General features: G+C 26.6%; 1 protein-coding gene across 2 annotated transcripts; it reads left to right on the forward strand.

Annotated features, from left to right (window-relative positions):
* The first annotated feature begins 5,556 nt into the window (after positions 1-5,556).
* LOC135925815 (uncharacterized) lies at positions 5,557-17,860 on the forward strand. 2 transcript variants are annotated; one of them, XM_065461308.1, is made up of 2 exons: positions 5,557-5,703; positions 15,278-17,859. In XM_065461308.1, exon 2 carries the CDS (start codon positions 15,300-15,302, stop codon positions 17,718-17,720), a length of 2,421 nt encoding a protein of 806 aa, XP_065317380.1. In that variant the 5' UTR covers positions 5,557-5,703; positions 15,278-15,299; the 3' UTR covers positions 17,721-17,859. The 2 variants fall into 2 exon arrangements, with proteins under 2 accessions (XP_065317380.1, XP_065317381.1); XM_065461309.1 differs by lacking the exon at positions 5,557-5,703 and adding an exon at positions 12,769-12,906 and having other exon boundaries at positions 15,278-17,860.
* The last annotated feature ends 7,659 nt before the right edge of the window (positions 17,861-25,519 follow it).

The raw sequence follows: 25,519 nt of genomic DNA on the forward strand, positions 1-25,519 counted from the left end.
TCATAAATAAAGGTTGGATCTTGAGAAATTTTCTTCTTTGGAGGTTTGAATTTGATCCATATAATGATATATGTAAGTCGTATGGGTTTCGGAATCCGTAAATCCTTTAGAGAGGGCGATTAAAAATTTTAAAACCCTATTTAACCGGAAATGTATTCATATGTATAGAGTGTTTATTTATCCTAAAAATTTCAGCCAATTTTGCCCTGAACTTCAGAACTACTTCTAATTTATATCATGGATAACTTTTGGAATCGTAATTTTTCAATAGTAATTTATATGCATTAAAAATGGCCACTGATAACTTTTGAAATCATATTTTTAATATTTGCTCTTTCGTATTTTATCACCAACTCTTTTTTTTCATATGTTATAGCCAATTATAGTTTTAAAAAATCAATTTTTTCTTACCATGTTCGCGCCAAAATTTTAATTCATATTTTCGGTTATCAAAACTTTTAAAAATATAAGTAATAATTTTATTATTAATATATATATATTAATATTTTTATATAAAAATTATCATCTTAGGTGCTGGAATTTAAGCATAATGCCATTTGGCATCAATGGTCATATCTTATGCATTAAAATAATTTTTTATCAATAAATGGGAGATTTAGGGTTAAAACGGAAGTGGGGAGGGGGGGGGGTAATCACATTATATTTTGATAATAGTTAACTGTAATGATTATTTAATGTCTAATAGTTTTCTTGGATATAGGGAGAGGTCCTAATAAATATTTTACATATATAACATGTAATAATATGAGATACTTTTTAATCACTGCATTTAGATATGACTACACTTATCCCCAAGGGTGATATTTATGAAGCTAATATAGAGATCACAGATGAAGAAGACAATTTTTATAGTTTGCTGGGAGATGATTTGCCAACCTCATCTTATATTAAAAATGAACTAGGTCTTGAATTGGAGGATATAATCGAAGATACTACTATAACTAAAATAAAAGATAACCCTCTTTGGTCTAAGAAGACATTGGAAACATGAATACAGAATTTGCTCCTGTGGTGGAAATTCATGAACCAACTCCTCTAACCTATTTTCGTAAATTTTTGGACAACCAAATGATCAGCAATTTTGTATCAGAGACAAATATTTATTCCTTCCAATGTTGTGGAAAATCTATAAATACTTATAGCAATGAAATTGAAAAATTTATTGGAATACATTTGTACTAGCTTAATTAAGATGCCTTCGATACGACAGTATTGGTGGGTTGAGACATCTATTAAGTATCAGAAACTATGTCCCGCAATTGTTTTCTATTGATCCGAAAATTTTTCCATATTAATAATAACAAAAATATGGTAAATAAAGAAGATAAAGGTTACGACAAATTATTCAAAATTCAGCCTTTCATATGCCAGCTAAAAAATTTCAAAAAAATTCAACTTGTAGAGATTAGTTAGCTGTAGACGAATTCATAATTCCTTTCAAGGGGCGCTCTAAATTAAGGCAATACATTAAATCGAAGCCCCATAAATGGGGGATAAAATTGTTCATAGTTTTGCTTAACAATTTTATTTGGAAATTTTTTTAGGCGTTTGCCTGTCTGGATCTTATGGAGTATGATTTTGAAATATACCAGGGAAAGTCTACTAATACTATAATATCATATTTAGGTATCAGTGGAGATACCGTACTTCGCCTGTCTGAAATAATACCATCAAATAAAAACCATGAATTATATATGGATAATTTTTTCTCCTCATACCAATTATTTATAATTCTTAAAAAAAAGGGATATTTAGTGTCTGGTACGGTAAGGTCTAATCGATTATCATGATGCGCACTTGAAAACGATAAGGCTTTAAAAGGAAGGAAGAGGCGCTGTAGATTATAAAAGTGAAAACGGTTTTATTATCTGCAAATGGCAGGACAACAAAGCTGTTATTACAATATCTAATTTTATAGGTGTTTTACCTATGACCAAAATTAAACGATGATCTGTATCGGACAAAACCTTTATAAATGTAGAAATACCTGTTATAATTAAAAACTATAATGAGGGAATGGGTGGAGTAGATCTTCACGATATGCTGGTGGAGTTATATAGGATAGATATTAAATGGAAAAGATATATATGCGAATGGTTATCCATTTATTGGATTCTTGTGTAATAAATGCATGGCTCCTTTATAGACGCCATACGAAAGCAAATAATATCAAATTTATGACATTATTGGTATTTAAATCTCAAATAGCAAAAGGGCTGATGCTAGCAGGAAATGTTAATAACAAGAAGACTGGAAGACCTTCCAGTATAGTTGTAAAGAGAAGAAAAGCCATAAATATTGTCCCCATATCGGATATAAGATATGACCAAGTAGGTCATTTCCCAAAGCCCGTAACAATTAAACAAAGGTGCAAGTATTGCGTAGATGCATATTCAAGAATTATGTGTCAAAAGTGTAATATTTATTTATGTTTAAATAATAAACGAAATTGTTATTTGTCATTTCATATGAAATAAAATATTTTTTTAAATGAACTTGCATTTTGCCCATTGATGACATTTGGAATCATTGAATATTTTTTGATAGAAATACTCGAAATAAATTTTTTTGATAAAAATGTGTTATTTGTGTCTATATTAAGTATCTCTTAAAAAAAAAATTTTTCATTGAGGGAAAAAAAGTCGGGCGCGAAAGGATTAAAAATGCTAAAATGTCTATGGCTGATATTGGCTGAAATTTATAGGGTAAATTCTCTATACATTTTAGTATTCATTTCAGGTTAAATCGGATTTTAAATTTTTTTTAATCGCCCTCGGTAAAGGATTTAAATCAAGAGATTCCGAATCCCCATATGACATATACACGGTTAGCATCGCATTTAATGATGCTAGAAAATGTAAATAGAATTAATAAAGGTCAAATTATTATCATTATTATATCTTCTCATACAAAATATGGGAAATAAATTGAATCGATTTCAATAATTCATATTTCAGGTATTATTATTTATTTTTCTATTTGATATTTTAACACTGTTAGATTCCAATTCTAAAATTTAAATATTGTGAATTCTTATATTAAAAAAAAGTTTCACTCTAAGATAATTATCCTCTCATAAAAATTGGAACAATAATTAGAATGCTGGATTTTCTAGACTTTTGGAAAATTAGAACTTTATAGACCTTCAGCTCTTGCCAGAATATTATGATTTCTGTTTCAAGTACTCCCAATGAACGTATTTTTTGGCCTCTGAGCCTATTTTAATTCAAAGGAGATTATATACTTCAAAAAGCAAAATTATAATAATTTAAAAAAATTGTTAAATTTTTAATATATTAATTTTTATTTGGATTAGGCTGTTTCGAATTTATTGTGTACATGAAAAAAATTGAAAATGATTTTTCAAGGTAAAAAAAATTCTAACGCCATTACAGATATAAACGACGGCATGAAAATTGACATGCTGCCAACTTACAGATGTCCTCCTAACTAACATCATTTTCTACTAATTGGACATTTTTATTTTTACGTTCATTATTAATCTTAGAGTTTTTCTTTCTTTTTTTAAAAAATTAAAATACCAAACCTTCATTATAATTTTTTGATTTTATATCCTTGAAATTGGCATTTAATATAATACCGAAATATTATTAATTAATTTTTATAAACGTGCAAAAAAAAAAATTTTTTTTAAATTTATAACAAGCATATTCCAAAAATAATCAATTTTACTAATAAAAAAAATATATCATTTGAAATTAATATTAGTCCAAAAATCTAAATATCACATTTGCAAAAATGTTTGAGAATCATGAGAAAAGGCAGAGAAAAAAAATCTTTTTTTCGTACAGAGCCAGTTTTGATCTCCCCAATTTCCGACATTTGTGTCGAAATCCAAAGGTTCTATTATACATGAAAAGGAGTAGTCGGAGATAAGGAAAGAGATCATTTTGTATAAAAGGTTACCTTTATTTCTCATAAAGTCACCATTGTAATGTCGCGCTTTTCTTTACATTTTTTTACCCCTAAACCATTTTTAATACGATATTAATATAAATTTAATCATAGATTTCCATGACGATTCGCAAATTGGCGTGATTTTAAGAATTAGGGCTTGAAAGATAAATTACAATCTCTCATCTTTTTTTACAAAACCCTGATCATTGATGACTCTTAAAGAGCAAAATTGAGTTGACAACACTCGAGTCTGTTTTAAGTCGCTAAATTGGCTCCAATTTGAACTCCTGAGTCGACTAGTTAATTTGAATGGTGAGTTGACTCCTTATCTTCATTCGTTAAGTTATTAATGCTCAAATTATACTATTTTCTATGCAGAGTTATTTGCTAAAGTTCAGCAGGGCATCATGCTTGAACGACCCTTCCCTACCTAATGGTTGGGTAATTAATTATAAGAATATTTTACAAAAAACAGAAGTAGTTTGAGCATTTAGCCCGGCTCTTAACCCAAAAATATAATATAATTTTACGCTTCCAATATCCGATGTTTCATATCTTTAATAAAGAGATAAACGAGCATCTTAAAATATTTATTTTAGAACTGTTAAGTCTAAAAAAATTATCTAGATTTACCAATTGACCCATTGAGTCGCTGGAGTTAGGGTTTTTTAAGAATCTAAGCGATAGTATAAGTCTTAAAAACTAAACTTATTAACAATATAAGTTATAGATCAAGATAAGAGTAAAGTTAGATAAATTGTTAATGATTAGTTTGTCTAATGCTCTATCATTTTATAACTATGGAATATTTAAATTTAATTTTAATTTTGAAAATTCAAAAGTGGGGGGGGGGGGGGGGAATAAATTTCTGAGGAAGGGGAGAAAAGTATTCCCCTTAGGTAAAGCTCAGGGTATAAAATCTAAATATATTGCAATTATAATTTTATAGATTATTGAATACTATCACAACGGACTCCTAATATAATTGATGGAACTTTGTTTTGGTGGGATGGAATACTAACCTCCAATTGGCATTAGCTTTTAGCTAAATACGAGTTACTTAAAATAAATTTATTAATTTTTAAAATATCCAATAATAAAAGAGCTAAAATCCCTTTTTTTTGAGGATATAAAAATGAATCGTATTTTGTATACAAAAAAATGTTTATACGAAATTTAAAATTAGTATTCTTATTCACATAAACCTTTGTAGAAATGATATATAAGGGCGGGTTTATATTATTTAGAAATCAAAGATTAGGATCATACCAACCCCTATTTCATACTATCCCTGTTGCATATATTTGACATAGAGAAAACCTCCTAAAGTGAACAAAATTTTCTTATCAATTATGTTAACTACCATGAACGAGATTATAATTTTATATTCTTAGCTCGAAAATCATCCTATTTATTTTTATTCAATATTCGTAACACGCATTAGAATTCCCTTAAAAAAAATTAATTTCTTTATAATCTTTTTACGAAGGTTTTAGACCATAGGCTAAATTTTTTTTTGATATGCCATACCATAAAATAATATAATATGTTAATATTAATATTAATATTAATAAATAATAATTTAACTAGCCTTAAGAAAATATTTATAAAACAAAACAAAAAATTGCGAAATATTTTTAATCTTATTTAAAAAATAATAATTAAAGTAGATATACAAGTCATTCGATCTTAGAAGAAGCTATTTAGGAATATAATTCCAATAATAATAGTGTCATCATCATGTTCAGATTATTCTCCAAAGAAGTAAATCTATTTAAAAATAATATTTTTCTATTTATTTTTTATGCATATAATAAGTTTGTTTTTGTTTAATTTAAGTTTAATGCCTGGACTAAAATGAGAGTTCATGTGTTAAAATTAGGCTCTGGGTTCGAGTTTCATAAAAATTAGAGAAAAAAAAATGTTATCTTTCTTAGATTCAGTCCTTCAATGTTATGCAAAGCAGTGGTTTACATTTTCCGGCCGAGCCCACTATCCGATTCATCGGAGAAAAATAAATGGCCCGGGCCGGTTTGACAAATTTTTATTCAGTATATATATTTGAGAAATTCTGACATTTCACAGAAGTGACAATCCATAAAGAATAGTGTTTGTAACCACTCCCCTAAATTATAAATAGTTGTTTATTTTAGTGTTCATCGAAAGATATCTTGGTTTAATTAAGTCTTGTATTTTTTTTAAAAAAATATTAAAAATCAGTCTGGCAACCTTAGTAAAAAACTGAATTCGGGTCTGAGTGTCATCTGTAGATCACTGATGCAGCCTGACCTGCTTCAGCCCTATAAGAATTTCTTTGGAAATTTTACGAAAGATTAAACCCAATCCTTACTCGTTAAAGTTTAGTTGAAATTTTTAAACGAATTTTCCGGCCATCACGATTTTAATATTTATTCATATTTAAATTTATTCCCATTGTAAGGTGCTTATATTTATTACATCAATCATTTGATAAATCAATATTGTGTTTGATATCTGCGCATTTATAATTAATCAATCAAAATTGTTTAATTTTTACTATATATATTTTTTTTTTATAGATTTAAATATTTAAGTTAGACAAACTTAAAATAACAAAGATAATAAGTATATTGTAATTTATTTCCCAAAGAGTATAAATCAAAATGCTATCAAAATTTTATTAAAAAAATAAAAAAATTTGCTAGACCCTGTCTGGTATTTTGTGTATAAAATGTTCGACCCGAAAATTATTTAAGTCCGAATTACCCCGGTCCATTAAATAATATGTTCGGTCTTGATAATCCATATGATCATATCTCTAATTTGAATATACACCGGTTTGGGTTTCTGGTAAAATTTAGAAAGAGTTACGATTCCATTTTTTAGATTTTAGCAAATTTTGAGGGATTTCGGGGTCTGGTTCTCTTTTCCAACAATTCTGATGTATAAATATATGACTAACCCTCAAAGAATTAAGAAAGTAAACGTGAGAAGAAGTGAAAATATTATTTGTGACATGAGCTATAACGAAATGTTTTCAGTAAAAATATCATAGTTTACCCCTTAAATACTTTAGGTGTGTTTAAGGGAGGCGAGCTAAAATTAAAATGTATCTTGGAATATATATTCCAAATTTTTATATATTTTGGTTGTGTAGTTTTTAAGCTATAAGCCCAAATGATCGGGGTCTGTGAAACCCCACTAGAGTAAATTCGTAAGTTTTTTTAAGAGAGAATTTTTTAAATGTTCAATTTATTTTATGTATATTAGTTTTAATATCTAATCAATTTTTGTAGCTAATTAATAAGTTAATTTATTTTTCAACCCTTTTTTAGAAATTTTTGTCACAAATGATAATTAATTAAAATGATAACCGGTCATAAGTACTTCGCACAAAAATACATCTGGTCATAACCCATCTCCTAGGACAAAAAGATACCGGGCAAAAAATTTTTTTAATGTTAAGAAAAATAGGAAAATTTTACAAAAATAATTAATTTTTTACCTCGCATATGAAGCGGTTAATGGTGAGGCATGACGTGGGCTAGAGTTAATCAGACATTAAACACTACATTCTTTTAATTCCTCTCTATAAAGCATTTTTAAAAAATTAATTGAAATTGGGTTATTATTGTCCGGTGTCTTTTTGTTGGAGGCTATTTTTGTACTTGTGTGTCTTTTTTGTCAGGGTCTTTTCCAGAATATTTATCTGCTAGCTTATATTAAAATAACTAAATATTTTATAACGTTTAAGGTTAGTTCTATTCTATCATGTATCAAAATTTAAAAACAAAATAATGAATATAAATGCAATATATTCATTCGAAATTGGGGTTTATCCCCACTATAGAATTTACGTGATTTTCACTTGAGTATTAAAGGGTTAAATTGCTAAACTTAGCATGCCTTTTAAACAAATCTTTGTATGTATTAACGAAAGAACCTTGAAAACATTTATTAGTTGTTGCAAAATTTTCTAGAGTCTGCACAGAATATTTAATATCGTTATATCGGAAGAATATGCTCACGAAATTGTCTTAACATCGAAACTAAAGAACAAATAACTAACTAATTTTAACCATCTGATATAGAAAAATTTAAAAAACGATAATTCATATTATAGATTTTAATGGTTATTTATTCTATCTATTCGAAACACAAAGCAAAACTTTCATCGCCGCATCATTATTTTTAATAGCTCAATGATTTATTCAATATTAATTAAAGGCGGTTATTTAAAAGAATATTATTAAAAGTTCTTTATGAACGCAAAATGATTTAAGCACAACTCCAATCCCATTAAATTTTCTTTTGTTGGGGTTAAAAAGTAAATTAATACCCAATTTTTATATTTATTTATCCTTTTTACTTTATATAATATTACAAGAAGAAAAAAAGTTAAAATTTTTGGAGAAAAATATAAAGAAGCCAATGAAATTAGCGGGAATGGTATAATCTTATGGTAAGTAAACGTTTTATAAATTACAATTACACAACAACGATTCAAAATGCAACACCATTTATATTAATTAAAAATATTATAATAAGGAGATAGTTAGTTAGATCATTGGCCTGCCTGGCTCTAAAATTTCGAGAAATATAATTATATTTTATTTTCATTTATATAAAAAAAAAAATTAAAAAAATTGATATTAAATGGTTTTAAAAATAAATTCAAAAAATTTCTTAAATTCAGGAAAGTGTATTTTTTTTAAGTTCTTTCTTTTAAAATATTCCTTTTCATTTTGACTTCATTTTAAGAATATTTTAAATTGTGTGGAGAAGGAAAGAAAAAAAGAAAGAAAGAAAGAAAGAAAATTTTTCTTTTTATTCCTGGTAGAATGGCAAAATGTATCTTTCAAGAAAGATTTTTGGGTCTAAAACATTATTTAAGCCTTTGGGAAGCTAAACAATAGCGATAATTTATAATTTTTTTTATCCTTCAATTACCGTTTTATTTTTATATTTTTTAAAATATAATTTCCACTTTAAAATTAATTTTTTTTACATTATAATGTATATCCCATAAAATAATTTAAAAATACCTAACATTTTTCCACACTAGGGAAATTATGTAATGTTTTTTCGTTATCTAAATTTAAACTAAAAAATATATATGTAATCGTAATTAAAAATCTAAATAAATTATTTCAGCTGCCGTTAAAATTAATTTAATTTTTAAATTTTAATACTTTTAATTAAATTTAAAAGATAAAAAAAATACAATATTTATAATAATTAGGAAGGTAGGGTGAGATGTTTTAGCTACTTTTCTCATTAGATATTAGACCTGCTATTCCTATTCTTAGATATAATAAAAATGACGGTACGATTGGTCTAATTATGAATAGTAAATTAGTCGATTTGTTTAAGAAAAATCAAAGTTTTTAAATAGGTAGATTGTTTTCTAAGGAATATCATTTAACTGCATATTAGAACACAGCTTTAAATGATAGAAAAGCTGGAAAATCATTTTAAAAAACAGTAAAAATAATTTAAAAAAACTATACAAATAGTTTAAAAACTGTAAAATTATATTTAAAAATTTGTGAATTTTGATTTAAAAATTATGCATACAATTTGTTCCTTTTGCCAAGCTCCTGAAATGTTTTTATTTGGCCAAAAATCAGGGCATTCTTCAAAAGGTTTATAAAAAAAAAATTGCAATATAGAATATAAATTCAAAGGTGAAATAATGTAATTATGCAATGACGTGAAATCAAATATATTATATAATAAGGATAACAAATAATATAATGGTCAGTCATACTTTATAAAATACTATTTTTTCAAACTATTTATTTTACAGATTTATTGTAAATTTTTTAAAGTGCATTAAATTATTTTTTTTTATTTCTCGATATTGTATTATGTATGCATGCTAAATGACACTAGAAATTGCACCTTTGTTATTGTATGTTATGAAAAATAAATAAATATACTAAGCAAACATTATTAAGTGCCATACATTTTCATTCATTATGTTTTGTATGTATAATGACTTTGGTTTGGCAAATATATCTCTAAATAAAAATCGTAATAGTTTGCTTAACAAAAGAAATGGAAAGAAAGAAAGAAATAAAGAAAGAAAGAAAGAAAGAAAGAAAGAAAGAAAGAAAGAAAGAAAGAAAGAAAGAAAGAAAGAAAAGAAAAAAAAAAAAATTAAAATAATGTAATATTTTGAAATAATTTTAAATCTTTACTTTTAAAAAATGAAAATAACATTTCCATTGTAATATCGGTTATGAAACAAATAACGCTAAATTCAAGAAAAGCCACTTTGGTCACGAATTCCGTATTAATTTTATTTTTTATAAAAATAATATTTCATAAATTTAACATATTGTGCGTTTTTGTGCCTATTTGTTTTATTTTTTTAATATTGTTTTATAATATAGTAATTTTTTAGAAAAAAATATTATATTTTCTGATTATTCCTTTCTTAGATCAGGGAGAAAAAAAAATTAAATATATTGTTTTATAATTAGTTATCAAATATTTTTTGCTTATTTTTATTTTAAAATATTTTTACATTATCAAAAAAGAAATCAACGATTACAATTTCCCTTTACAAATTATTTAATCTTGGCATTTTTGATTAATAACTTGCGAAAGTAAAATATTCATTTTATAAAAATCAATATAATTTTTTTTTTTCATCATAATATTTTGGGGATTAGAAAAGATAATTTTGAACGATAAAATATTGAGCATTTATATTTTGGTCTGGTTAAGACATTTAAATTTTTAATCGATTTTCAGTTAAAATTATTTATTTTTTTATAAGAAATGTAAATTAAATTTTATTAGTATTACCCTATCTCTACTAGTTGATGTTGTTAAAATTTGGCCCATTTTAAATTAAGAATATTATACGAAGACTCGAGAATTAGTTAATAAATGTCGAATCCTTTCTGTTATCTAACGAGCGAGCAAAACAGGCTTTGCTAAATATTTCTTGGCCCAAATATTGGATTAATTCCTTTTAAAAATCTTCGAGACCGAGTTTCCGAATATGAAACTACTACCATTTATTATATCTCACTAAAATGCTCCGAATTTGTTTATTCTTGGGAACCTAATTTTTCGATGAAAAAAATTAAACACATCTGTAGATACATATTTTGCAGAGTTGTTAAAGGATCTCGATACAAGTATCTAGATCCTGTATCTAGATATAAAAATGTGGTATCTGTATCTAGATAGATTTTTGATTAAAATATCGGTATCTAGATATTATTTTCGATGATGTATCTGTATCTAGATCCATTTAAAAAGTATCTTTTAACAACTCTGATATTTTGTAAATAGTTTATTGTTTAAAATAAAATAAAAAATATATTAAAATTTGAGTAACGGACTAAAATTCCTGGACAAAAATACCCAGGGACGAAATGGCGCTTGACAAAACCCCCAATTTTGAAAAAAAAAAAATTACACTCAATAAGGTGCATTTCTAAAATTAACTCTTTTGTATTTCAGCAATTTTCAAAAATTGGGCTAGCTTCTAAAAATTTATTAAGCTCAATTTTTATGAAAAGATATTAAAATGAGCTGATACAATTTTTACGATGCAAATATATTATTAAATTATTTCCATTACATATAATTATTTAGTGAAATTTTATATTAAAAATGATGGATTGTAAAGGTAATTTACAGTTACAATGTAATGACTAGTTACTTTTGAAGTTAAACTGTGGGTAGCTACTTTCAAAATAATGTAACTAGTAATTGCAACTACAGTGTGTGTACGATTTTTTGTAAAATATATTTATTTGTAACTTTCTTATAAAATTGTTTGACTTTCTATAATAATTGTAAAAATAACATATTGATAACATATATAAAAAAAAGTTGTTACAAATATATTGGAAATATTTTACAATAAATCATATTGATACTGTATTTACCTTTCAATAATAACACTAAACCCCAATATACCGATATTAATATACATTATCAAACTTTTTAATTCCGATGCGAAATAAAAAAAATAAGAAATGATAAGATAATACATTAACCAGATAGACAATAATATAGTCATTACTTTAATAATCAAATATTTTATTTTAGTTTCTTAAGAAAACGGAAATTCGGCTCATTATTAGAATGTAAATATATATAAGTTGAGTATACAATCATTAAAAAAAAGTTATAATAACCCTTATCTACATTAAAAATTTGTTATAGTAATTCCCATTAAATATCACATATGGTGACTTTTGTTACAAATAATATATAAATAGATTATAGATAAATAATAAATATTACTATAAAATCATAATTGACCTCTTGTTGTTGTACATTATAATATATATTTTATTTATAAATAAATATAATATTATTATAAGTATTTTTTAGACCTATATCCGTTAAAATAAAGAAGTTTCCTTACATAAAATATATATTAAAAAATTAAATTGACATTACTTTTGCTTTTTTAAACACAAAACTTTTTAATTTTTATATTATTTCTCACACATTCGATTTCTCAGGTTAAATTAAAAATATAAATATTATAATATTTATTTTCTCAGGTAAGAAATAAAACTTTTATTAAATAATATATTTTCGTAAGAAATGTTTTGATATATTTTTGAAAAAAAAAAAATTTCTCACCTTAGCTGGCACCTATCTCAAATGTTTTATTAAAACAAATTTAGTTTTGTACAAATAAATTGATTTAGTTTATTAGTTAATTTATTTATTTTAACTATTCTATACACATTACATAATAAATAAAAATAAAATATTTAAAAAAATAAATAAATAAAAATATAAAATACTAATAAAATTTACGATTTATAAATTAATTTAAATTTTTTTACCAAAATATTTATTAGTTTAAAATAAACTTATTTTGTTGTACTGGCCAAATTATATTTATTTTTATTACCTTAAAATAATTTATGATGATATTAAAATATATATAATTAAATCCTATCGATTTATCAAATCAGATTCATTCATATTATTTTATTATAGGTAATTAATTCATTATATTTTATTTTCATTGTCAAGTTCATCTTAATTTTTCCCGAATTTTTAAAATTTAGAATTATTATAATTTCAGTTATATTTTGTCAAAAAGTTTTAAGAAAAGTGAATTGAATAAAAATATTTTCTTATAAAATACTTAAATTTATTTCCTTAATCAAGATTTTTATAATATTAAATCCTAGGTTTAGTTCTGTAAATTTATTTTTACCTCCAGCCTGGGTTTTAAATGTTTGAATCAAGGTTAGAAATGTAGCGAATAAAAAATACCTCAATTTTAGAAATTTCTTTAAAAGGTGAGATTTTTAAAAATGTTCGCCTTTATGCGTTATTTAATTTTTTTGGTGGGGTAATTCTGTCTGGTGTCTTTTTGTCAAGGGAAATTTCTATAAGTGATTTTTAATTTCTTTAGGCCCAGTCTTGATTCTTAAAATGTTGCCCATTTTTACCTGCCCGTTGCAGACCATTCTAGGGTTATTAATCTAATCTTATTTTTAACGTAAAGAAAGAGAAAATAAAGTATTATTAATTTAGGCAGATTAGGTATTTGGAAATTTTTCTATAATTCTAAAGGATATTCAAATTCAATAAAAGATTATTTGTCATTTTTATATGGCATAAAAAATTATTACCAATATTTACACGTTGCCATTTGAAAATACATCATTTTAAAATAAAACTCAAAACAAAAAAAAACAAAATTTCAATTAAAAACTATTTTTCAGAGATGCTAATAAAAAAAATTGTACAAATTAATTAATCAAAAATTAATTTAACAATTCACAAAAAAAATCAATGAAAAAGGCAATTAAAATTTTTTTGTTTACCTTAATTTAAGATTTTTATTTCTTTATTTTAAAACTTTTTATTTTTCATATCATAACATAATTGGACAAAGTTGAGAAAGAATAGGAAACTCCTTAAATATAAATAATTTATTGCCTCATTGTTAATTATTTTTTTAAAATATAAAAAATGGCATTTTAAAACTTTTATACCAACTCTTTTGTCTCGATATTATTTAATTATAATATTTTTAAAAACCTAAAATTTCAGTTAATTGTTTTTAAGAAAGTAGTAAAAAATTTTTTCTTCAATACTACATCTCCCCCTAGACAAAGCCACGGTTAGATACTCAAAAAGGGGGAATTATTTATAATATGGGGTATTTTTGACCCTGTGTCTTATTGTTTTCAAAGTTAATCAATTTGTATTAAAAAAAAAAGATGTAAATAGAAAGAAAAGAATATAAAAAAATCACGATTGTAAAAATTTTTGGGATTTATTGTAAGTTATTGTAATAAAACGCAATTATTCGAAGCGTTTTATTGGACAGTTATATCTTAAAACGTATTGCTAAAGCAAATCAATTTTGGACGTCATCGGCTGCTTTATGTTAAATTCTCTCGTCTCAGAGTAAAAAGAAGTAGGTCTTTTTTTATTATTTAATTGAAAATAATTTGCAACTAGGTGCGAAAAAAATAAAATTATCTTCGGGTATATGAATATAATTCCGGGGTATCGATGACCCGGGGCAAATGACCCTGTTTTTGTTAATCCTTAAAACAAAGAAAATGTTTTACATTTAAAAGTGTATAAAATCTTGGCATAATTTTAATTTCTGATCATTATAAATAATTTTTTTTTTAAAAAACTCAAATTTATTTTACCGAATGAGTACTAAACTAACCCCTTATCATATCTATGATATACACTATGTGTACTATATCGTTGATATAAGTTTAATAATATAAACACACCTACATGTCATTGTCATATACATATTAAAAAAATATATATAATTAAAATAGGATTAACGGCTATTTACTTTTGGCAGAGACATAATAACGACATTAATTTAACAAATAATATGTAGTATAATATTGATCAAACATTACACTCTGTTTTAAAAAAGAAAATATATTAAAAGTACTTTTATTTTTTGGTTCCCCTCTACTTCAATGAACGTTATATGAAAATAAATTTAATGCAATATATCGGCAACTTTTAAAAAGGAGTTTGGAGTTCATTTTTTATAAAAATAATATAGGGTTTTTTTTTTAAAAAAAAGTTTTAAAAAATATATTAAAATATTTAGTTAGTAAAAAAAATTTATAACAATTTTAGAGAGAGAGAGAGATTATCTTGGATTCATTTTGGAGTATTTATTTTATCTTGAATTAGATTGAACCTCACCCTATCCCTTCTACCTTATGAAAAGGAAAATTTTATACAAAACAAAAGCCACATGTATCGTTAACATTTATTTTGGTAAAGGGGGAATGGAGATAGATAAGAAATCCCAAAAAATTAAACTAAATTATATAATCGTATTTTTAAAAAATATATATTTTAACAGATATATCTAACATCATTATCGAATGCTCGACCTAAAAATGGATGATACGACAGGTGAAGGGTCCCCTTATTCTCGTTATTCCAATGGATATTATTCTTCGTCCTCCGACAAAAATTATCCCTTAGACAACTATAAAATTCATAAATTAACGCCACCCTTATCACCGATGGGTATGTTTAGCGATAGCGGATTCTACGATTATAATCATCTTCCCAAATGCCAAAACGAGCCTTTGAGAGATAAAAATCTTGCGACAACAATTAACCCTGTCAAAGTCGACAATATAAACTGCATTGATGAAGAGTTCGTGAGGTTGAATATAAGCCGAAACCCCTTCGATTCTATTAGCTCGGGATTACTAAATCCGTTGCGTGATAATCAGCAGGAACTCTATGCACAATTGCGGAGACCAGCTGATAGACTTAAGGTTGTTAAACCGAGCCCACTGTTTAAATCTAATTATGGTAATTATGCGTTGACGTCTAGATACGCCGAGAGCCAATCAAATAAATCGATGAAGGATTTTTCGAATGTCCAAATTACTGACATGGACAAAATGGAGGAAGGGGCAGAAAAAACGTTGCTTTCCGCTATAATAAAATCCGAGAACGCCGAATATTCAAACTGCGACAAGAACGCTCGATGCAAACTTTTCGGCTTCGAAAGAGCCTCCATGGGTGAAAATATTCAAAAGAGGGGTTTAGAGAGAGATAACTGTGTCACCACGATGGCTGGCTTTATCGCCCCTCCTACCCTTACCACATTTTCGACCAAAGCACCCCAAATTAAGGCTCACCCAGCCTCTACAAATAGCTATCAGCCATTTCCAGCGATGAACAAATCGATGAATTCGAAAGAATGTTTTGTGAAGAAATCGGATAAATTCCCTGCCATAAATTTTCCGGATATGGATCGATTCAGCGATAAGGATTTCGAGGTAGCTTCCTTCCTGTCAGAAAGACCACCCCCACCTAATCCTTGCGGAAATCTGATAAACAGGGGTAATACTTTTAACAATATAACCAAACGCGAAGAAGACCGACTAAGGGTATTTTATTCGGGAAGAGGCACAAAACTTTTGCACGTGGGTTGCAGCCGATGCGATTTCTTGACCTTCAAAAGCGATACATGTAACTCGTTGGTAAATAATGTTAATCATAACCGTGCCTCAACTTTCAAATCTAACAAAGCAGAAACGGCCCATGATTTCCCGGTGAATGAGAATAACGTTGAAACGAAGGGAAATTGGGTCTACAAATTCAGCGGAATACCTCTTCTCATACTAACCAGTTCCAACGATGGTTCTAGAAAGATAAAAACGTTTCCCAAAATGACTAAAAACCCTGTGAGGAACGTTACAAAATACTTTAAAGACGATACTTTATTTAAAAACGAAATTCTGGCCGACAAGAAAATCCGCTTTCTAGATTGTCACTCAACTACGCAAATTTTGCCGAATCCCCATTTCGATTCCCTGACCAAAGACGGACCCCTCAAACTGCTTTATACATCGCCGATCTCGCGAAATTTTCCTTCCAAGCTTTCCCTCGTCATAGCCGAACCCGAAACTGCTTTCCAATTATGGAAAGCGGATATAATAGATTTTCATACTGACTGCGCCAAGAAATACCTGCGCCTAATTCCTCGGTCTGGTTTGAGCCGTTACGAAATTTCGAAGCGAATCGATGGCTGCCCTAACAAGAAGGGAGCGATTTACAACTATAACAACAATAATAATAATAGGGGAGAAAATACATTTCACCTTATTTCGAGAACAGCTGATCCTGGCAACACTGGCAACAACAAAACCGATCGAATAGCGTTGGCGTTTGCGGATCCCTTCGAGTCCGCTAATTTGGCTCAAACTTTGCAGAATTTTGTGAAAGAACGAGCGATCGAAATGGATAAATATTCGGTCACTCGTAAATCGATCGATCCCGCCTCGAGGATCATCAACAATGGAGACGTGGCATCATTCGATACGAAACCGGTGGCGTCGAATCAGAGCTTTAAACGCGTCAATAGTTGCCGAGAAAAGGGTAATAAAATTTCGTATTCGCGTAAAAACAGTGCCTTGGATTCCGCTGATATCACCTCAACAACCAAGGAAAATGTCAGGGGCCGTTCTAACAAGGCTCTTTCTTTGGACAATATTCACAAGATACATCCTCAGGGTATGGTAGGTAATATTAAAAATCTAAACTCCAAGAAAAGAAATTCGGTGTTCTCTAATTCCTATATCGATTCGTCCTTCGTCAAAAGACAAAATTCTTTAAAGCTCAAAAAGGTGAAAAACGATAAAAATAATTTGGTCGGACTTTCCAAATCCTGCATATCATCACCATGCCAGTTCCAGCATATGACCAAGATAAATCTCGAAGATTTTTCCAAATATTATTCGCTCACTCATTTAGTCCGATTGTCCAATAACGGATATTGTTGATAATGTTCACCTTTTTTTTTTACCTACGAAAATTAAATTGCTCCTTCAATCAAATAAAATTTGTTTTCATTGTTAATTATTTTTAAAATAAATTTTACTATTATTATTAATAATATAAGTAATTATTACCAATTTACTATATAGTAATTTATACATTTATTAAATAATAGATATCCGAATTTAAAGAATAAATTGATTGTATTACATTTTTTTAAAATTATATTGATGAGTAAAAAAAATTAAATCGTATATACATCCTACAATCATAAATCATTTGTGTTGTACCTTTAACAAAGGGTGGGGTTCGATGGGATGTGGTGGGATATGAATCAATGACGCTATTAAAATTTTAGGGAGTTGTCCTCATAGTCAATGACTGGGTTAGACTACTATTCATTCAAGGCAACTTATGTTGGCGCCTCTCTTTAACCTTTTTTTTAGGAAAAAATTAATTTTCTTTTTTTATTGAATGACTAAAGTAAACACATAATAAATTTTTATCTTTTCATGTGAAAAGTGGTTTTTACGCAATAAACTAATTGATTTTAACAAAAATTTATAATATTTTTTTATTTCACTCGGTTTAATTTTGGCGAAATAATTCACTTCTAAATTTTTTTAGTTATCAGACGGTGATTTAATTGGTTTGTTGATTAATCGAATCAAAATACCATAGATTATTTGTCAACGTCACTGGGGAGAGGGGGTGGGTGCAGAAGCTCGAGCCCCTTCAAAAATTTGAAGAGCACCCTCGAAATTTTTAACTCTTTTTTATACCACTAAAAAAAAAGGTAATTTAATGATAATGTTAGCTAAAAAAAAGGAAAGTAATTTTGGATAACGTTTGTTAAAAAAAATAAAATAATATTCACTACATTAACCTCCTTTGGTAAACTTGCATTATCCTTCTTCAAGAACTTAGGGTTCTCATATCCGAAAACTTACTGGCCGCGAGAAGGTTTCTTCCTTAGACAGAAATTTATAGCTATCCTTAAAGTGAATTATCAAAAATTTTAATGGTAGTCTTCTCTCCACGGACCTTCGCTAGATTCACTTTTTCTTTCTTATTCTTATCATTTTACACTATATTTAACCTTTATATTAATAATTTGGAATTTTTTTTACTCTTATATAAATTTCGTGTTGACTTTATATTATTTGATAAAGAGAAGAAAATTTTGAAAATAATTAAAAATAATTTATTTTTCTGAGTCCCTTGAGATTGTAAAGGCCCTTATTAATATGAATGAACTCATCCTCACATTTGTAATTTATATGTATTTTTATTTTGTCTTTTCTTGTTAAAGTTTCAAATATGGAGTTTCTTTTATTTTAAGTTCTCCCGCTAAATTTTTAGCCTATATGAGAGCAAAGAATAAAAATTTTTATCACTTCTATCTTCCTTTTTTTGAATTTGTATTTTCTTATTATTTCTATAATTATGGATAATGATGAGAGAAGATTTTGCATTCTTAATAGCGTTTAGAATGTCTATTCTGTATGTTTGGTTCCTCTATTCTGCTTTTCAACTAGTAGCCTTCCTATTTGTTAGATGAATGTGCTTTTTGCTGTATTTTTGCTTCATTATTTATCAAAGTAATTCTACTTAGGGTGCCGGATAATTTTAATTGGCTATAAAAAGTAGAGTAAGAATATATAAAATGTTAATAATCAAAAAATAATAAGATTATTTGTTTTTTTTATTTGCAGAATGAAAGAATGTGTATCCAATACAAAATGATCATTCTTTTAGTGATGCCTGCTGCTTTAACCTAAAACAGCAGCCGATTTTCGTCAGTATATTATTCATTTTATAATTAAATTATTTTTTATTTTGGCCATCAGTTCATTAGTTTGGGAGATTCTAGAGTACATTAGTAACTCCTGATAATCATCAAATTTTTTTTTTACTAAAATCATCAATAAATATTTTTATACTTTTTTCCCATTTAAAATACAAATACTTCCATTTTTAATTGATTTTTTTTATTGGTTTTATAGTTGATTCCATATAAGAGGTTAAAAAAAAAAATTGGGGGATAATTTTCTGTATAAAAATGTTTCTATTTTAATATGGCATCATTAGTGTTGTTAAAAAGTCCGATTTGGGGATTTTAGCTATTAAAAAATTATGTAAGCGTCGAGATTTGACAAATCGATGTCCAAGCATTTCTGCCAGCTATATGCAAAATCGTTAGGGTTAGGGTAGGCTTACATAATGTTATTTTGGTTGTATAATCTTAATCGGACCGGTTTTTTAAATCGACCCGAAAATGTGATTTTTAACAAAACTAGTTTTGTTCATAGTCTATCATTTTTTTCCCCCCAGATTTTATTTTAACTTTTTCGTCATATTTTTTTTAAAAAATCATTTTAATATTATACTTTTAGGATGCTATTTTGAAAACTGATTTCCTTCTCGAGATTATAAAGTAACCAACATAGCACTTGCCTCGTTTAGTAGAGAAGGTCACCTCCTTCCACAACGGAACCAATCTTGGGATGCGTTCCTTCTCAGGATATAATTTTTGGGACTCGTCCAGATTTATTCAAAAAAATGGACCAAAAAGATGGATAATATAATTTTTTTTTATAAACAAAACTTATTTTCTAAAAAAAGTCAAAAAATTTATAAATAAATTTAAATGTGCCCAACATTTCTAAAAAATAAAGTATCCTTTATTCATATACTTTCATAATTCTCGACTACTCCTGATAAAAATCCGACTGGACGATATTTAGAAACGATTAAGATTATAACCAAAATAATCTTACGAAAGCCTCAAGTTTGGCAGATGGCATTTATGAGCAAAATTATAAGGCTTACAAAATAATATTTTGGCTAAAATCTTTATGTGGTCCTTCTTAATAATCGCCCCCAAAGGCCACTTTTATAACCCTTTTGACATATTTTTTTTTAAATTTACCAGAATGATATGATAATCAGTGCATTAAGGTCGAATATCAACTAATTGCAATAACTTTCTTTAGAATACTATGGGCCCATACAAAATTATTCGACTCTCTAAAGGTTAGTTGAAACATTTTCCACGGAATTTTACATTAAAAATTATCATATTTTCTTCCAAAATATATTTTTAGTATTTCTCTGCTTAACATTCTCATTCTATTTTAATACTTATTTTGTATTTATTCCTCAACAGAATTCACAGTTTAAAATTACTAAAGAAAAAATGTTTTAATGAAAATGATTTGCTTATTTGGTAAAATTACTAATAAAAATTGATCAGAAGTGCCCTCGTTATTAAACACAAAAGTACCCCGTGAAAAAATATACTAGACCAAAATACACTGAAAATACCTCCGATCAAAAAGACATCTGGGAAAAATACTTACTAGTTTTTTTTAAATGCTTAGAAAAAGGGGATAGTAGGATATTTATATTAATTTATTCAACTCTTAGCGTCAGTTACTATAAGACAAATATTTGGCTAATAATAATGATTAGCTAATGTGCACACCAAATTTTAAAAAAATACAGTACTAATACATGGTGGTAATCTTATTTAAAGATTGAGGCTACAAAAGAAAACTCATTAAAAGAAAGTTGCATACCATATCAAAGGTCTTATTTTGAGGTATCTCATTTCACGTTCCACAAATAAATATCTTATATAAATAAATTTTTGATTCAATTGCGTGTGGAAGGTAATTCAAGCAACAATCTATTTTTTTTCATTCTAATGTTAATTCCGGCCACGATATCTATTATATATTTTTAATTTATCTTTTTATTACAACAAATTCGTAAAAAATAGCTATCAATTTTCTACACATTATAAAAAGGTAAATAAGATATTTAACATATCTCAAAAACATTAATGTAGATAAATAAAAAAATTATTTATATTATTTAATTTATTTATTATTATGATATAATTATATCCTGTAATAATCATACGTCGTGGTTTTAAAGCCCCATTATGCAATCATAATAATTTTTTTTTGAGTTTAATATTTTAGAATTACAAAGTGAGCTATCACCAGGGTTGCCAGATCAAAATTTTCAAATGGGAGGATTTGATAAAATGTCTTATTTTACGAGAGAAGTATGAAAATTGTGAGAGAAAATTTTTTTGGCCAGGGTTTGTGATATGGCTTAGTTACCCCTCCCCATATTAATTATTATTATTACTCATATGGACATTAATAAAGTCAGTTACATTTTGTAGTGCATACGTATACATAACATTCTCAAACTATTATATTTATCGAATTACAAAATCCATCAATTTATAGTTTTTGTTCCAAGGTCATAACATTTATACATTTGCAAGTGAATTATTAAATTCATATTTTGATTACCAATACTCTAAAATCGTTTTAGTAAAAATATTTGCTTCATTTAAAAAGCCATTAATTTGGGCTTAACATTGAAAATGACATTTTTAACAATAGGGCCATAAAATTTAGTGTGAATTTTTAGCTCTGAAGATTTTTGTGATTTCCATTGCATATTAACCGCATTTAGATTTCCTAAATGTGAAACCATGCCTAAATATGCTTCCGCCAATTCATCAACAAAAATTCTTTCAAAATATTTGGATAGCTTTTATAATTTCCATTTAAAAAATATCTTTTAAGAGGTTTGTAATATTTTAAAATTCTATCAATGGTGGGTAATAGTGATAATTATTTGATAGGGATCTTAATAACTAACACCATTTCATATCATATACGCAGTGCCTATGCCTGAGATTTGTTGAAATGGGAATTAACTAATAATGGTTTCTTCATAATTCGAAAATATTGGGGAGTTATGCAATGCTATGTTTTAAATAACTGGTTATAATGATAATTAATTTCTCATGCTCAAAGTGAACTGTAATAAATAAAATAATTATCTTATAGAAATTAGTCCTAAATAATTTATAATTATGTTATGTATTTTAAATGAATATAATTATAATTTTTAATTAAGAGGAGATCCGACCTCAAGGTAAATATAGTGCAATCCAGATAAAATGTTCCTAACCTAATTCCTAAAATCTAGTAACACGAACACATGATTATTATGATATGGTGATATTATTGAATAAAACATATTAGGAAGAAGGAAATTGACAAACTTGACATATTTTTTGAAATTTTTTTTTAATATTCAAAAATAAATTATTTACAAATTAAAATTTTTTATGCGAATGTTAAAATTTCGGGAGATTTTAGCGGTATACCATGGAAGTTTTGTGGGAGGAAGGTGTCTCCATGTAAACAAAAAAATAAGTGAGTCTCACGCTGATAGTGTGGACCTGGTAACTCTGGTTATCACAACGATATTGTAGATTCTAATTTAAATAATACGTCGGATGTAAAGTTTTTTTCATATATAAACTTCTCAACTGATAAGGAATTAAAAAAAGGGCAAAGATTTTTGTTTCAAAAAATTAATAATAGACGTCGAGCTTAATTCAATGAACGACACGACAATCGTGCTGTAAACATATTAAGCACTTTTGTAAATAGATTGTGATTGATAGGATTGAAAAAAGGACAATAATGATATAATATTAAAATATGGCAAAAATTAATAATAAATACATGGGAAGTGTGGCTCGTGAATTCTTTACTCTCGTTATATAGAATTCGTATAGAATCGGTATCTTAGAAATCTATTTCATATATTTGGCATGCATTGATTCATACTTTAAACAGACGCGCAAGTTGCAATTTAGCTAATATAATTTCAGCCCTTTCGCCACTACCATTCAAGATAAGCTGTTTACATTAGCACAATGTTCTTTCATCCCTTTCAGATTAAAAAAATTAAAATATTAGGCCTTATAGCTCCAAAAATGACTCAATGAATTTACGGAGGGCTAAATTAATCTTAAATTCCCCTCTTCAAAAAAAACTTTTTAAAGCCTTAACACTTTTATGTGCTGGAACAAATTAGCGCCATGTCTCTATCACCCGCCTAATTATACAAGCCTGTCCAGCCGCCTACATGCCAAATTACCTAGAGCCTTCCGGCCTATCTTCAGATTATGTTTTAAAGCCAGATGATCTAAAGTCAATATTTCTCGATACACTTTATGTATCTTCATTCCTGGTTAATAATATTTATAATCCACTCAAACGAACGGAGAATAAAAATAAAATCAATTTTTTTTTGTCCTGTCCCATTGTAAAAAAATCAATACTTTTAAATTTAAAAACAGGCCACAAAATAAAATATTTCACACAAGGCCAGGAACTTTTTTTATATTAGGCAAAAAATACAAATACGAATTTTTATAGGCGCTAAATCTTTTTGGGAACAGAATTAAAAAATATATATAATTTATAGACATTTTATAGTTTAGAGTTTTTATAATTATTATAAATTTTTTTAAAAATTTTATTTTTCCATAATGAAATTATAATTTTAATCGATAATTCAATATTTTCTTATTTGTAATGAGGTAAATATAAAATAATAATTTTGGAATTTAAAATATATAAAGAAACCGTCAGATCGAGGAAATACGTGAGATGGATGCGTCCCATGCATGTCCTATGACCTGTCAAGTTTTAAATGATACTATCCACACTTGAATATATCTCAGATGATATTCTATATTTTAAAGGTTTTATTGTATAATAAATATAGTTCATAAGTTGTCTGTTAAATAAGATATAGTTATAAATCTAAATCTATATATCACAAAATATATAAAAAAATTCAAACCTTGTTATGATATAAAAAAAATGGCATGTATTAATATATAAATCAAATTAAAAAATATATTTACCTTAAAACGACATATAAACGAAAAAAAAAACTATATTATTGTATTGTAATGTCATAAATTTGTGATCAATGAATCAACAATAGCCATTTAGATGCAAAAATAAAAATTTATTACAATAAAATAAAAATTTTAATAATTACGTAAATTCTTCTCCTCTTACAAAGTGTGAACACCACTAATGCAATAGAAATTTAGATAAGTCTTATTATCTTTTTTAGTTTACATTCAAAACACACCCAATTTATATTTATTTTTAACCAGTAAATGAAAAAATAAGAATAAGACCCTGCTTCATAAAGGGAACACTTTGCGCTAAGTATAAAATAATTTCAATAAATTCCATTATATTGAAATAGAGGTTAATAAATAAATAATAGACAATTAGAGGATGGTAAAAAAAAAATGATATATATCTTGACTTTATTTTTTAATTTTTACTTAGAAATTTTGCTTTATTTTTAGCAACTCAAGATATTAATAAAATGAAAATAATATTCTTAAAATTTAATTCTTGTTGCACTTTCTTTTATAATCACCTATAATATGAATATTACCTCCATATTATCTAATCTTTCAAAAAAAAATTATTCTATATTTTTTAAAAAAAAGACTGGAAATATACATATTTACGTTTACATAAAATTATAATAATTCGAGCATAAAATATAATAATATTGATATAAGGATGATGCCATGTTCCAGTATCTTCTTCAATCGAATATAAATTTAGATAACAAACTCCCGTATTTTGTACAAATAAAAATATTTCTAAATGACTTATTACGATATGAAAAATAATGGTCGATTTTATTTAGAGAGAGATTGTGTGAAGATTCGGCGGTTGTTGGTTTTTTGATAAATCGAAATTCCACTTCATGAATATGGATATCTTATACCAGGAAATTCCTATATCAATTTACATAAAAATAAAATATTTTAAAAAAAAATATAAAAGATTAATAAGAAATTTCTATGGCTTAATATTATCTAATTTATAAAAAACATTGTTGGAGAGAAAGAAACTAATTGTTTTTATTAACCTCTTAA

Source organism: Gordionus sp. m RMFG-2023, chromosome 3, assembly GCF_954871325.1.
Source record: "Gordionus sp. m RMFG-2023 chromosome 3, tfGorSpeb1-WG-v2, whole genome shotgun sequence".
Classification (NCBI taxonomy): Eukaryota; Metazoa; Nematomorpha; class Gordioida; order Chordodea; family Parachordodidae; genus Gordionus; species Gordionus sp. m RMFG-2023.